This window comes from Camelus ferus, chromosome 10, assembly GCF_009834535.1.
Source record: "Camelus ferus isolate YT-003-E chromosome 10, BCGSAC_Cfer_1.0, whole genome shotgun sequence".
NCBI lineage: Eukaryota > Metazoa > Chordata > Mammalia > Artiodactyla > Camelidae > Camelus > Camelus ferus.
In genome coordinates, this window is record NC_045705.1 from 44,201,136 (window position 1) to 44,217,693 (window position 16,558).

The 16,558-nt window shown below is 38.2% G+C and overlaps 1 protein-coding gene across 4 annotated transcripts in view; it reads right to left on the reverse strand.

The window, feature by feature from the left end:
• The window catches only part of PRMT3 (protein arginine methyltransferase 3), a 122,519-nt gene extending 107,715 nt beyond the window's left edge, over positions 1-14,804 (reverse strand). For 3 of the 4 annotated variants that reach the window (XM_032488865.1, XM_032488863.1, XM_032488864.1), the window contains exons 1-7: positions 14,560-14,742; positions 14,180-14,318; positions 12,496-12,578; positions 10,993-11,042; positions 10,271-10,373; positions 5,651-5,810; positions 3,582-3,726 (exon numbers count right to left, since the gene is read on the reverse strand). In XM_032488865.1, coding sequence (XP_032344756.1) covers positions 3,582-3,726; positions 5,651-5,810; positions 10,271-10,373; positions 10,993-11,042; positions 12,496-12,578; positions 14,180-14,318; positions 14,560-14,587 — 708 coding nt within the window. In that variant the 5' untranslated portion in view covers positions 14,588-14,742. Of the gene's footprint in view, positions 1-3,581; positions 3,727-5,650; positions 5,811-10,270; positions 10,374-10,992; positions 11,043-12,495; positions 12,579-14,179; positions 14,319-14,559 lie in introns of all 4 variants that reach the window. The other variant, XM_032488866.1, reaches the window with a different exon arrangement.
• Positions 14,805-16,558: the final 1,754 nt, after the last annotated feature.

Below are 16,558 nucleotides of genomic sequence, written 5' to 3' on the forward strand. Positions count from 1 at the left end.
TATAACAGGATTACTCCTACAAATATAAAAAAATTTTAAGTATGAAACTAAAGACAACAGAAAAGTTACATACTACAAATTTTACCTATTTAAGTAACAGTATGTTTTAAATGTATAGGCTCATGGAGGCAAACAGAATACATGAGTGGCTGCAATGAGGAAAATGTAGCAAAGAAAAATTATTTAATGGTGTTTTAATCTGTGATAATTGTTCACCAAAATGAATAATGTTTTTCTTGGGGAAAAAAAAATGATGATCTCAGATTTATAACATTAGCAACAATGACTCTTCTTCAGAAATATATACTGGATTTTCAATACAGCCAAAATATTATCTCACATACATCTCAAAAATGTTCTCCTAGGGCAGCCTACCCAAGCAATAGAAATAAAAGCAAGAATAAACAAATGGGACCTAATTAAACTTACAAGTTTCTGCACAGCAAAGGAAACAGTAAGTAGAACAAAACGACAACCTATGGAATGGGAGAAAATTTTTGCAAATGAAACCAACAAAGGCTTGATCTCCAGAATATATAAGCAGCTCATATGACTTAATAAGAAAAAAACAAACAACCCAATCCAAAAATGGGCAGAAGACCTAAACAAGTAATTCTCCAAGGAAGACATACAAATGATCAATAGGCACGTGAAAAAATGCTCAATATCACTAATTATCAGAGAAATGCAAATCAAAACTACAATGAGGTGTCACCTCACACCAGTCAGAATGGCCATCATTCAAAAGTCCACAAATGACAAATGCTGGAGAGACTGTGGAGAAAAGGGAACCCTCCTATGCTGCTGGTGGGAATGAAGTTTGGTGCAGCTACTGTGGAAAACAGTAGGGAGATTCCTCAAAAGACTAGGAATAGACTTACCATATGACCCAGTAATCCAACTCCTGGGCATATATCCAGAAGGGACCCTACTTCAAAATGACACCTGCACCCCAATGTTCATAGCAGCACTATTTACAATAGCCAAGATATGGAAACAGCCTAAATGTCCATCGACAGATGAATGGATAAAGAAGATGTGGTATATTTATACAATGGAATACTATTCAGCCATAAAAATGACAACATAATGCCATTTGCATAACGCCATTTGGATGTCCCTGGAGAATGTCATTCTAAGTGAAGAAAGACAGAAAGAGAAAGAAAAATACCATATGAGATCACTCATATGTGGAATCTGAAAAAAAAAAAAAAAAAAAAAAAGAACATAAATATAAGACAGACTCATAGACACAGAATACAAACTTGTGGTTGCCAAGGGGGTAGGGAGTGGGAAGGGACAGACTGGGAGTTCAAAATTTGTAGATACTGACAGGTATATGCAGAATAGATAAACAAGATTACACTGTATAGCACAGGGAAGTGTGTACAAGATCTTGTGGTAGCTCACAGTGAAAAAAATGTGACAATGAATGTAAGTATGTTCATGTATAACTGAAAAATTGTGCTCTACATTGGAATTTACACAACATTGTAAAATGACTATAACTCAATAAAAAAATGTTAAAAAAAAAAAAGAAAGAAAGATATACTGGATTTTCAAAGGATTCTGAAAATTCAAGTACTCTATCCCCCTACCAACTGTATCTCTGGAATTCAAAACAGTTATCTTCACTGTGACTCCAGAAAATAAGACCACAAACTACCTTTATTTATAATTATAACCACAACATATGCCAAAATAGTGTCTGTCATTAAAATAATAAAAAAAATTCAAACAGTATTTCTATAAAAGCAAGGTCAATTATAGGCATAAAAATAAGTCCTGTATATAGGACTTCTCAATTTTAAATCATTTATAAGGATCAGACGAGACTGGCAGTAGCACAACCTTGAACAAATTATATGTGCTAAGAATTGTTATAATAAACAAAAAAATATTGCTTGATATAAGGCACATTTCATATTCATCCACAGTATGTAACCTAGTAAAATACAAAATGGACAAGTAGTTCCTTTTGAATGAAATACATCCATATCTCCTATAAACACTTAATCAAGTCATCTCCAAGGAGAAGTGACGCTATTGCATAGGCATGGAAAATTATATTAATAAAGGTTGAGTTAACTCTCTAAGTGAAAAGACAGCACTGGAAACTTCAAGCTGGAACTTCTTAAACATGTAAGTACATCAAAAGAACTTAAAGATATGTGAGCAGATGTGAAGATCCCTTAGTTACTAATATAAACCTATAAGGGAGCAGGACAGAGATTTGGAAATAAGCCCAAACTGGATTTCTCTGGATGATTGTACTGAGAACACTCGCATGTACTGTCTACCAGGAGTCTCAGTAACCCCATCTGCCTGAAAAACCCAACACAACGTCCATATCAAAAGCATTACAGGTTCGTGGCATTTAAATTGATAGGGTGCTTAAAATGGCAAACATGGACTTAGATTAACTCCTTTGAAGAAAATATTCCAGACACAATAAAATTAATTTTAAAAAAGAAAATGGAATATATTAATTTCTTTTAAACAAATTCACTCTGAACTTAAAATAATTTATTACTTATAACTGTTATTTGTAATGCTACGCCATTCCCCAAGTGACAACTAGCACAACCAACTGTGACACGTCATTAGTAAAGAAATAACATGACATTGTGAAAGACCCCAAATAATTACAACTATCATGAGTCAGCAAACCTCCACTCTGTGGTCCTGCAAAGCTGACTCGACAAAATATACACGTTATTAAATAGCCTTGGTTATTTTAAATGCATCTGTTTCAGGGAACATAGTCCCCAGGCTTCCATAAAATAAAACAATCTTTTGAGGAGGGATTTAGAAAGGAATTTTTTGTTTCTTGGTTTTAAGAAAAAAAAAGAAAGGTAAAATTTCTAAAATTTTCAATAATTTTTAAACTTCAACATTTGTTTTACTCTAGCTAGCTATTTTAAATTTTACTGAATTAAAGTCACATTTTGCTATTGTATAATCTGTAATACAATGTGATAAAATGTATATATTATACCAGGTACAGCTAGAAATCTACTTATAGTTTATATGAACAGCACCATTATAAAAATTTAAACTAACCAAATTCAAATATCTGATTTGACTGATTTAGGAAATTCTTCTATATGTCAAGCATTTCAAATGCAAAACAGTTATGCCATAACAATGAGATTTATAATTAATTTTGTACCAAAGAATTATTATTCATCCAAACTATAGTATCTCTAATTAAAACACTAAAATGAATCATTCTCTTCATACATTAACAAACATATAATTTATTTGTTCCTACTTAAAAGTTGCTTTCAGAAGACTAAAACTGTCAGTTTTTTTCCAGTGTCCTATTTCAAGCGAAAATAAATCTCAAAATAAAGATTAATAATAATCATAGATAGAATTTACATTGACTTTGATGCGTCTATCATCTTTTGAACACAAGATGAGCTATCAAACACCAAAGAGATTTAAAAAGCAGTTCTCAAAAAAACCAAAAACAAACCCCCTCCCCAAAAAGCAGTTCTCCCACAGCGCATATATGAAGAGCTTGTTTTACTTCATTTTTCCTTTATATGGACTGTGCATTTGTGCTCTTTTCTAACCTTCAGCATCTCTTCGTGTATCCCATAATGCCCGTAAGAGCTGAAGTAAACACCATCCTCATCCTCCTGGAGGTCTGCAATGGTAGCCGTCGATGACGAGCAGGTTCTGACATCCGCGTTCATCACAAAATCCTGAGCAAATTGTCTGTAATCAATTTGAAATACACCCTTGAGACAAGTTTATTGGACCATGAAAAAAGGAAAGGCTAGAGGCAGAGGATGAGGCAGGGGGAGGGAGTGGAGTGTGGAGTGTTATGGGCCTTCAGTCACATTCTACCTTAAGCTCCCTCTGCTGGAGCTTAAGCAATGGCATGTTCAAATCCAGTGGTAAGCATTCATTCTGCACACCACAAAAGCACTGCCACCTGCCACCTGCAGATTATGGGTGTTTACATCCCCCAACGGAACAAAAGAAGTACACTATCTTTATTCAACTTTATCATTCCTACTGTTCCAAAATCATTTTTTAGCAGCTGAATCAATGTAGTATATTCCAATGCTATTAAATATTCTTCAAAACCATATTATCCCATGGAAGGGTTCTATAGGCAGAAAGTATATCCAAATTGGTAATTATTTGCACACACCAACACCATCCACTTACGCTCTAAATATCAGTTCCCTCTTGATCACACACATCAAGCAACTATAGGGTATCCATGGGGGAGAAGTATAAAGAAGCAGGCAGTAGTAGAGTTGTTGGTTACTAGGATAAAATCTCAGAAAAGGGGAATGGAAACTACCATCAGCTATACTGTTTTTCCCTGCGGGACATTCTGGCAAACTATCACATGGGTACTCAGGCAACAGCAACCAACTTACAAATCTAACAGGTTCAGCTATGTACTTGGCAGTGATGCAGAACCTCAGACCCTACCTATTCCACACCTCCTGAATCAGAACCCATAGTTTAACAAGATACCCAGGTGATTTGTATGCACATTAAATTCTGACAGGTACTAAGCCAGTAGAATACTGGAGAAAACCATCCTATGGATCTGGTTTTCTGATTACACACTACATCATAATTATACCTCAAATCTTTAAAAACAAAAATTTTAACCCTGTATTTTTCCCAGGCCTAAAAAATATTAATTCCTATGCTTTAAAAGCCTAGGAGAGGAAAAGTAAAATGGAGAAATCCATTAGAAATAAGGTAATTCAAAAGAAGATGTGGTATATTTATACAATGGAATACTACTCAGCCATAAAAACCGACAACATAATGCCATTTGCAGCAACATGGATGCTCCTGGAGAATGTCATTCTAAGTGAAGTAAGCCAGAGAGAGAAAGAAAAATACCATATGAGATCGCTCATATGTGGAATCTAAAAAACAAAAACAAAAACAAACAAACAAACAAAAACAAAGCGTAAATAAAGGACAGAAATAGACTCACAGACAGAGAATACAGACTTGTGGTTACCAGGGGGTGGAGGGTGGGAATGGATAGACTGGGATTTCAAAATTGTAGAATAGACTACACTGTATAGCACAGGGAAATATACACAAAATGTTATGATAACTCACAGAGAAAAAAATGTGACAATGAGTGTGTATATGTCCATGAATAACTGAAAACTTGTGCTGAACACTGGAATTTGACACAACATTGTAAAATGATTATAAATCAATAAAAAATGTAAAAAAAAAAGAAATAAGGTAATTCACACCAGATAGACACATTATAATTGACTGTACTTCAATAAAATAAAAAATTTTAATAAAAAAAAGAGGTAATTCAAAGGAAGGCAGTATCAAGGAACAAAAAACATTCAGGAGGAAAAGACTCCCCAGAAAAATTACCATCACTATGAAAGTAATTATAAAGAAATATATAAGATTAGGTAAAACTACAGAAATTTATGTTAATCAACTACACCCACAATATATAAAAATACCGCGTATCTTAATATTACTAAACTTAAACATCCACACTGTGCTCTCCAGTAAATGAAATGTATCACCTTTTTATGAAATATCTAGTATATGAAACATTCTACCTTTTTATGAATTGTATTATTTGGGGGACCTAAAAAATTAATTTCCTGTAAGGTTGATAAATTACTTCATTCTCTGCAGATCTTCACGTGCTCCAGCTAATGCAGCTTCAGCAGACAGTGCCCTGGCTTCCATATGTTTCAATTTTTCTACGACGGATGTATTTTCACTGAGCCCATTGGGGTATGAGAATGGGACTGACACCGGTTCATAAAGATCTTCTACATCTAGATAAATAAATGGACATTCTTATAAGGCCATCTTATAACAGTGAAGTACATACAAATGTGTTAGGAATAAATATATACTAAGTGCCTATGATACAGCCAACTGAGAAAAATTAATACGGTTACTTAAATATTTAACATACAAACTGTTTCCATTTGAATTTAAAGAGCAGGCTGTTAGTCTAAGTTTTTCATTAGTTGGCTAAATTGAGCATATAAATGAGCATTAATTGTACTGAACCAAACTCAGGAAGAAACAAAGAAGTAGAAGGAAAAAAACCCTAATATTTATTGATCATCAGGCAACTTTCAAGTTCATGCCTTGTATCTCATTCTGTCTCCAAAACAAACCTAAAATATAAACATTAATCCCTATTTTAAGACATCGGAAAAATAAATTTCAGAGAAATTGACCTGCCCAAAGTCATAGAGCTGTTTAATGAAGGAACTAAGATTCAAACCAACGCCTGCCTTCTGAGCCCATGTTCTTGCCACTACACAGGGCCACCTCCAGGCTCTGGGTCCTTATCTGCAGAACAGCAGGTATCACATTTAGATATTCCTTAAGGACAGTGTACAGGTAAAGAATTCTGTATATTCAATAACTTTTTCATCCTGGGTAAGGTGGTGTGCATTCTATACATGGTCTTACTGCTGATATTATTAAATACTCTAATTTCTAGCATTATTAAAAATTCTTGATGTAAAATTAATTTCATTATATGTAAATTACTAACTTCTGCTGTAGAACTAATAACTCTGTAAACAGAAGTTGACATATAGAACTAGTGAGTTTTACAAAATCCCAGTGTCCACTGACTAGTCTAATTAACTTTCAGATCAACTTAAAGCAATAAAAACAATGCAGATATAACACTGTCTTCTCAACACAGCACTGAGGGAAATTGGACTTTTTTTTCCTATTCAGTTTTTAGTTGCAACACTTCTTCAGAGTAGGGACAAAATAACTAAGCTTAACAAATACATAATAATATTATAACTTAGAGATTAGCTAAATTGAACTTGTTATAAAATGCAGCTGTGTCACTAATCTCTAGCCAGTCTGGCAGAATACTGATTCATTGTTTTCAGAAACCATAGATTTATCCACTATTTAATTCACCAAAAATTAGTGAGAGCAACAAAATATTGCCAGACTATTATAGAGGATGGTGTACCATATTTTCTGCTTCCTACTAATACACTCTCAAAGTGTATCTTATCTTCAAATCTCTTCAAACTGTTGCAAACCACCTTGCTTAGGTTATAGAGAAACTGGTTCCATTGTTTTAGCTGGTTTCTCTATTTTGCTTTCTGCTGCAACAGAAGTTAGTCAGAATAAAAGTTTTCAGCATTAATCACAGAGTTGTCTCTTGGTTTCTGTGGGGGATTAGTTCCAGAACCCCTCCTTGGATACCAAAACTTGTGGATGCTCAAATTCCTATATAAAATGGTCTAGTATTTACATATGACATTTTAAATCCTCTCTAGACTCCTTATAATATCTAATACAATGTAAATGCTGTATAAATAGTTGTAAATACTATGTAAATATTTGCCAGCAGGCAGCAAATTCAAGTTTTATTTTTTGGAATTTTCCAGAATTTTTTTTCCTGAATATTTTTCATTGGAGGTCGGCTGAACCCAAAGTCACAGACTCCTGGATACAGAAGGCCACTTGTATACAGATAATCATTGACGAAAGGTTAAATGTACAGTTTTGAAAAGGAGAAAGGGCTGAGTAAACATTAAGATTCATAACTACATCTAAACTGTCTAATTCAAACTCCCAAAGCATATTCAGGAAGATGAATTTCTACATCTAAATTCTGTCTCAGGAGGTTCAAATACCTGGAGCCTTCATTTTGGCAGCTGAGAACTACCACAAAAGATGGTCAATTTGTCAGGAAGATGTAACAATTATAAATGAGAATAAACCTCACAAAAGAGTGTCAAAATACATGAAGCAAAAGCTGACAGAATTACAGGCAACGACAGGCAAAAACAAACAATCCTCTAATCAGTCAGAGATTTAAATACATCCCTATCAGCAACTGATGGAGCTAGACAGAGCTAGCTAAAAATCCACAAAGGCACAAAAGATCTGAACAAAAATATTCAGCACTGTGAACTATTTATGGAATACTGCACCCAGTAACTGTATCTTGACACCTTTGAAGAATACTGATCAGTAATTCTGTAGAATGCCTCTCAACCTGCATTTCTCTGATGTTTTTCATTACTGGAATGAAATCATACACTTCTGGCAAGAACATTTCTCTGGCAGAGAAATGATGTCCTCAGAGTACTACACCAAGGGGTTCATGGTGTCCACTGTGCCTTATTACTGGTGATGTGAACCTTGATCACTTGGTTGTGGTGGTGTCTTCTTGATTTTTTCCACTCAAAAGTTACCATTCCCTTTGCAGCTAACAAACTTCTTGGGAGATACTCTGAACTATGTAAATCCTGTTTCGCTTTAACTTTGTGCCCACTAACCTTAGCATACATTGGTGGCTCTTTCATGCAAGTTATTACTGTGGTGTTCGTCTAATGCTGATTCTGTTTCTCTCTTTCCTCTACCTTTATTAATAGGAATTCTATGCTAAAGTGGAGCTGTTCCTTCCCCGTTTATTTGGTGGATTATTCAGGTCAGTATGAACTCATGGATGTTTATTTTATCCTAGGGATTAAAACCGAACAGTACTATTTTCTGTGTTGCTCAAATTCTTCAGCTTTGGCCATTAGGAGCTCCTTCAGTCTGGTTCCTGTGTTTCTTTAGCTAAGTCCTCAATCCCCCCACTTTTTCTTTGTATGTATTTCCTTATTTTCTGGAACAAGATGTCACAGACTTATGTTGTGTTTTCCTTGCCCCATTATGGACTCAATCACTTCTTCAAGGAGCCTTGCTTCCTTTTATCAATAGAGAATTAATAAAGGATTATAAATCAAGATCTGGGCACTAGGTATGCTCTTTGCTACTGGGGTTCTTCAAGGCCCTCTCAACCAAAAGAGCTAGAAAATATATGTTATATATACTGACACACATATGAACACACTTCCATATTTCTGTATCTATCTACCTATTAAAAACTGAATTTATCCTGATATTTCTGATCCCGATCTATCACCACAGGACTCAATCTATCCTTCACTTCCTTTTTTGAAATTTCCTTCTCCAGCGGTGAGAAACCTGGCTCTTACTATCCATAACGTACTTACTTGTTCCATTCTAGCATTCATGAAAAGTAGTGTCAGAACGGCTAATCCACATCCTAGGCTCTAGTTCCTCATTTTATACATGAACACTTAAAAACAGAAAGCTTCAGTGCTTTGTCCAGGGTCACATAGTTCTCGAGTCCTACATTAAGGTTCTCACTACTACATCACACTGCCACACAAGTTCTCTTGATGGTACCCGTCAAGGAAATGAGTGGTTTTCCAGTTTTCGCTTATCAAAGAACTGCTCAAATACACACTGTCCAGCTACTATCTGTGAAGGTACATGTCTGCCTAGAATGGTCTTGCTGTTGTGGAGAGAGCAAACCCTCTACCTCACTTGACTGGCACAAAAAAAATGAAAGTATAAATTAAAACAAATAATAATAAATCATGAACTCCAATAAATTAGACCTATAAAGCAACCATAAGAATGCAACAGAATTTTCACAAGATCCCTGTTCAAGAAGGAATAAACCAAAACACAGAGTAAGTAACTAAGGAAGAAAGCTACAATCCAGAAATGAGAAGGGGGAGAGTACAGCTCAAGCGGTAGAGGGCACACTTAGCATGCAGAGGTCTTGGGTTCAATCCCCAGTATCTCTTCTAAAAATAAATAAACCTAATTACCTCCCCCCACCATCAAAATAAGATGATTAAATAATACAATAATAAATAAAATAAAACATTAAAAAAAAAAAGAAAGAAATGAGAGTGACCCTGCCATAGGGCAGCTTCAGAGTTAGTGTAAGTGGGGAAACCCATGGAAATTTGCATGGAATCTGTTTTAATCAAAACAAAATCTCAGTCAATTAGATGTCTTAAGAAAAGTCAATTATCAGATCTGATTATGCTAGATAAAAGGAGCAAATATTATTAAATTTACTTAAATCTATTAAATATCAAAGTTACCAATTTAAAAGCTGTAATTTATATTAAATAAAAACCTTAATTTTAGTTACACTAAAAATCAGTCTAACAACTCAAAATTATTCTCTCAAGTCTTCCTATGTTTCAGGACACCTTGTACACAATATTTAACCCCAGATCATATTCCTCCCTGGTAACTGCTAGTGTGACTCTCTCACTTTTTAAGTGACTTCACCTTCCTACCGAAACCAACTACCTAATGAAGTCTTTAGAGAATCAAGGAGATGAATGTATTTTCCTAGGACACCTAATCTCTATTCTGCCATAACAGACGACCCTACTCTAAAGCAGATACAGTATGTTCATCTTACCAAATTGAAGTAAAAGGTCATCTTCTAGTACTGGCTTCAAATACTCTTCTTTCTCCCAAGGCACTGGGTTGTATATGGAATTCATATACTCAACTGTAGGATTCTGGAGGCAAAATTAATTGCATATTTTTTCATCTCATATAATCACAGGATTCCCCTACCGAAAACTAGGAAAATTAAACACAAAAGGAAATCGTGTCCATGTTACACAAAACTTCTGTTTAAAGAGTCTATGTTTACCTGCCATTTCATTAACTTGACTGGATGATTGCTTAGTTAACAGTTTTAATGCACAGTTTTGTATTGTTTGGATTTGGGCGAAGTAGCAATATAAACATCAACTGAACAGAAAAAAAGGATTTGAAAAAACAGAAAAAGAGCAATCAAAGTACTTAAAATCACACTAGAAGTGATTTCCGATTTTACAGAAAAGACTACCCATATTTCCCTTTATCTGACACTGAATTACTCTCAAGTAACACTGATTCATCTCTTAGATACAATTAAAAACGACCTTGCTAAGTATGGGATGTATCCACTCACATGGTGCTACAGCTGTGCTAGTTCCTGATGGCCATGACTCCCTCAAAACAATTGAGTGTCAAATTTAAAACAGTTCCTTATATGGTAGTTCCCCGTAGTCTTACAAGTTGGTGCATTCAGAGTCGCTGCAGTATTTCTTTAGTTTTTAAACAAAACTGTAAATTAAGCTACCAACTTACCTTAAGTCTAATAAAATTTATTAGTTTAATGTATCCATAAAATTCAAGTCCTAAAGAGGGGGAAAAAAAAAGTCACCTTTTTTAACATCACATGAGTTTCGTTTCATTGACCTGCTCTATACATGCTTCTCTGGTTAGACAATAACCTATTTCTTTCCTCTATACTACTTACAATACTTTAAATTTCTTATTAAGAACTAGAAACATTAACTTTGACACTTCAGAATATTTTAATGGAGAAACAGCCACAGATGACAAATTTTTAAATGCTTTTTTTGCATTTCTGAAAAACAAGAAAATTAATTTTTAGAATTCTACTCCTCACTTATCAGAATACGAAAGAGGAAAATTCAGCCCTAGATTTTACCAAGTATTTGGTGGTTGATATTAAAGCCAAAAGTTTCTAAATCTCTAACATCTGTGGTGCCTACTAAACTATAATTTTGCCAGGACACAGAGTACACAAAGTATACTAGCTTTTTACATTAAGTTAAATGATGCAAGTGAAAAAACGAGGCTTGTCATCATCTGGTTCTCATATTTCCAAAAATGAAGCAGCATTTTAAACAGGGAAAGCATATCCAACTAATTATTTGTCATGAGAAATATTGCTATGAGGAGCATAACAGCATACAAAAATGTTTCACAAGCATAACAGCATACAAAAACTTCTATGTGGTAGGTAAAAAAATACAAAATTATATAAAGTATGATTCCAATTCAGTTTTAAAATACACACTAAAAACATGAAAAAAAAAACCAATGCAACTAAGTCATTTATGTCTTACAAAAATAGCTGCAGCTGAATTTATGAATTATAAACATAATGCACCCACCATAAGTTTATCTGAGACCTAAAGTCTGCCTAATGTTTGCTATTCTTCAATAATGTCCTTTCTAGTTAGTAATAGACACAGGGACCAAAAAGCCAATTCTGTATTCAGTTAATTTTAGCAGGCTACTGTAGCTCTTCTGTATTTCTTTAGAGTGGTACGCTCTCATTACTTATTTTTAAATGCAAGTTTCAATAGAATCATCATCTGAATCTTGGGCTTACCACTTTATCACTCCCTTTTCCCATACTCTCTTACCAAACTCCTTATGAAACTCAATTTTGTATGCCTTTAAGTCCCTGTTATGCTTTGACCTCACCGCCTTTTCCAAAGTCCACCTCTATACTTGCCCTCCCTAATTCTCCCTAATTCTAATACTCCCCTCTTCTCTTCCTAATTCGAATGATAAAAATGCAATTGCATTACAAGAGTTTTTTATTCCTTTATAGTTGTGAACCAATGTAAGCTTAAATGCAGTGAATGTTCTCTAGAAGAATGACTTACTCATTTTTTCCTCAAAAGCCACTTGTCAAAAAAACTGTATTTCCGTAAGTTGTTGCTATACGTTTCACTATATTAGACTTGGACAGAAAAGGAAAGGTCTGGAAAAATATAAAGTCTAAACTTAAATTTCACAACTAAAAATTTCTTTATTCTAAAAAATACTCACCATGTTTATGAACCATGTTATCAATATTAAATTGATGCTCAGACTTACAGTGTGAAAACGTTTCTTCAGCAGAGGTAAATAACCTGAAAAATCAAGCAACAGCTTCATGGAATAGTCCCCTAAGAAGTTTAAACATTGATTTCACGTTAGATACAAAAGTTTTCGCCCTACTCTGCAGGTTTCCAGTTTTACTTCCAATTAACAGGAAAACAAACATACCTGTAGATTAAAGAAACTCAGCACTTCTAAAGGGAAACATTACTTCTGAGTCCCATTTTCCGCCTAAAACAAACCGCCCTTAAAAACTGAACTTAATTTATTTGCTAAATAATAACTGAATTTATCAAGAGGCTTTTAAGAAAGAGAACTCCCTTTGATAGATTGTTGTCTCTCAAGACATGAAAATTTCGTTTATAAGATTCTTTTCTCCTCTAAGTGTCAACTCTGCTTTCAGAGGCTTTGAAATGGCACAGCTGAGATAGCTTTAAGAAATAATGCACAAAATATAATTTCATAGCTGGCACATTCCCCAAGTGCGATACTTCAAAAGTGGTCTTGCAGTGATCCCCAAGGACTTGCATTACACACACTGTGAGGACCAAGCTTCTTTACTATGTGACTTGCAAAACTGAAGGGCACGTAATAACATAGGAATGCACCACAGAGAAGCTGCATACCTCTTGTGTGCCTAGCACACATGCAGATTTCAACAAACGTTTATTCAGATGGGTTATTTTTGCAGTATTAAGCAGCCTATCACAAAGAAGCACCTCCCTGATACTCAATAAAGGTTACTTTGCGAGGACGTAGGCAGCCTGTACTCTGTAACTGCCCAAATGAGGGTACAAGTGAGAACGACGACGACTCAACAGGAGCTAGTGTACCACCATCAGCACCAGGCCCAGATTCAGGAGAAACCAGTAAAATGTTTAAAGTAACACTGGCTAACGTATGCCAGGCCTCTTTCATACACACTTGCCCAGAACAGCAGCCAAAGTCAAAGTCTGTTGAGACGAAGAGGCAGAATTTTAAGTATAAAGAATATTGATTTGGATATAAGACAAAGCACAGCTTTGTGACCTTGAACAAGTTTTTGGTGTTGCTGCCTCTTTTCTCCTAAGTGAAAAGGCATCAATTCCTTCCCTTTCAATAGGCGGGGAGCCCTAAGAAAGGTGGCTCTTTAAATGGCTCAACTGGAAATACTACACCTCAGAAACTTTATATTTGTTAAGAATTATAGAATGGGAAAGCTGGAAGGGTCCTGAGGGGTTACCTAGTGACTCTCAAACTTGTTACTCCTTAGAATCACCTGGGATAGTGTCTTTACAAAAACAGATTCCTAGACCCCATTCCTGATTTAGAAGGACTGAGGTACAGAGTTTAGTACCTGTATTTTTTTTAAGTGATTCAGGTGACAAAGGTGCACAACCAGATTTGGGAGCCACAGATCCAGCCCAGAACCCTTTCATTTTACACAAGGGGAAACAGGCCCGCCGAAGAGAAGCGTAACCTGGCTTCCAGGTCATGGCTCCTCCCTCTAAACCACAGTGGGTCTTGCTTCCCGACAAACCACGGGTTCCACATTTGGAGAGGAGCCACTCTGGTTGGACTCCAGACGAGCGGACCACACAGACCCATGCGGCCCGGACATCGAGGGCGGAGCCTGGAGCTGAGGTGGACGAACCTGTCACAGAACAGGCAGGGGGTCTGCTGCTTGTCGTGGGGGAGATCGGCATCGTCCTCATCCTCCCAGGCGGCCTCGTCACCGCTGTCTGACAGTTCTGGCAGGTCCTCCTCCTCCTCCTCCACAGCGCCCCGGCCGCCTAGCACACGCAAACCATCAGATTTGCCTCGGACACCAGTGCGAAACGGGCGCACGAGGGGCAGGGAGGGGAGAAGGCTCTGGGCCCCGCGAGCGCTCTCCCGCCCCGCTCCTCGCCCCTCCCCCACCCTCCCTGAAGAGCCCCACCTCCCCGGCTTCCGCAGGGCGCAGGGGGAGGGGAGGGTCTTGGACCGGCCCCGCGGCCGCGGCGCAGCCTTGGCGCTGAGGGGCCGGGTACCCACCGGTAGCGCCGGACGCTAACGAGCACATGGCTCCGGTGCCTGGGAGCCCGCTGCGCCTGGGGGCGGGGACCCGGCTTTGCAGTGCGCGCGCAGCCGCCCCCGAGCTCTCCGGGCTCGGGAACCTGGGAACGAGCGTGAGCACGAGCGCGCGGCAAGGCCGAGACCTGGGGAACCCCGCGGACGCCCAGGAACGCCAGAGCGCGCGCGCCTGCTCGCGAGCGCTTCCGCCCTCTGGGGCCGCTGCGTTGGTCACGTGATCCGGGTGGGCGGGAGGAGAGCCAGGCTCCGCCTCCTGCCGCAGGGTTGACGCAGGGCGCGCTGAGTAAGCGCTGAAACCTGGGCTGGACTTTGCGCGCTAGGACCTGGCTTTTGTCTCCTCCTCGGGTTGCGGCAGGCCTTAGCGGGTGGTCGTCGCCCGCTGCCCAGAGTCCCGGGGCAGAGAGACGCCGCAGCATTTATGCAGTCGGCATCGCGCTTCCTGTGCATTCGAGGGATGAACGGCTAGCGGAGGGGGCGACCTGCCCGCAGCGCCCTCTTGTGGCAGAGGCGGTCGAACGCAGGCGAGAGCCTGGGACTCCACTCTGGTTCCTGGGCTCCCGGATCCCTCAGGGGGGTGTGGCAGAGAAGGGGAAACAGCAGGGGCCATTGGTTGTACCAGGGACCACAGCAGGGCCAAAGCCTTGTGGGCTGTCTTAAGGATTTTAGTCTTTAAAGTATATGTCCCAAGCTCTAATCCCAGATGCTAGCACTGGGCTTGGCACAGGGTTATCCAATTAAATTGACTACCTGGCGTACTAGGTTCTACAGAATCCTGCCTAACATCTCAACTCAGCCCTTCACTCTGGGCCTCACCCTCTAGCCTTTTATTTGCTGCTAATCATTTTCCCACCTCAAGGCCTTTGCTAAGAATGTTCTACAAATGGGTGGGTACTTTCTGTCTCAGCCAAGAAGTCTTTCCTCAGACCATCTTTTCTAAAGTAGTTTCTTCTATCTTTCCAACTGCTTCCTGTTAGTTTCTTAGCACCTACCACTTGCTTTTTCTGTTTTTCTTTTTTTTTGGTCGTACCCGCAGCACTGAGCCATCCAGTAAGGGCCATATCTCTTTACCTTCATATCTCTGGCACATAATATATGGCCTAACTCATAGTAGGTGCTCAATAAACTTGCTGAATGAAAATGATGTATTATTGCTAAGCTTCTCCAATCTGCTCCTTTCCATCAACTGTAAACTCCTAGAGGACAGAACCCATCAAATACTAGGTTTGAAGCCCTCTTACATTGTAGGACATTGCCAGAATACCTGCTGGCTCTGTTGAGGTAGACTTACTGTTCACTGATGTAGATGCGCTGCCTATGTGCCCAGTGGCACATAGCAGGCATTCAAAAAGCTCAATGCACTAATTAACTCAAGGTCTTTTTGTTACCTAGGCTCACCCAGCTTTTTCCTTCATCCTCCTAACATATTCTCCAGCAAGGCCCATCTTCTCCATGTCTGCATAACATCCGGAGGGAAACCTGCTAAATCCCATTAACACCTAATCATTCTATGTTAACAGTAAACACTGAGTCTAGAGGGGTGATTGGGCCAGAATCTTGTTCCTTGAAGTTTGTGTCACCACAATGCTGGGCTTAAAAGGGAATAGCATTTTTCTTTACTCCAAAGATGAACACAGACACTCACCGATCATCCCACTTCACTACTGAGATCAGAAAAGAATGTTGAACAAGACCTGACAGAGGGTTTGTGGGTAAGGAAATAATATACAGAGAATAACTTAAAACTGGCCTCTGGGTTTAGCTCCTTTTAAAGCCCACCAGCCTCAGGATATCTTCATGGGGTCCCCTGACTTCGTGCCTCACTTCTTGGAGCCCAGGCTTATTATCACCCAAACACATAGGCTCTTCAGAGGCCAGCCTCAAAGGATCCCCACCTGGTAGGAGAAAGATGTTCCATCTCCTTCCTAAAGCCCACATTTCAAGACCTCATCCCATCCTAAAA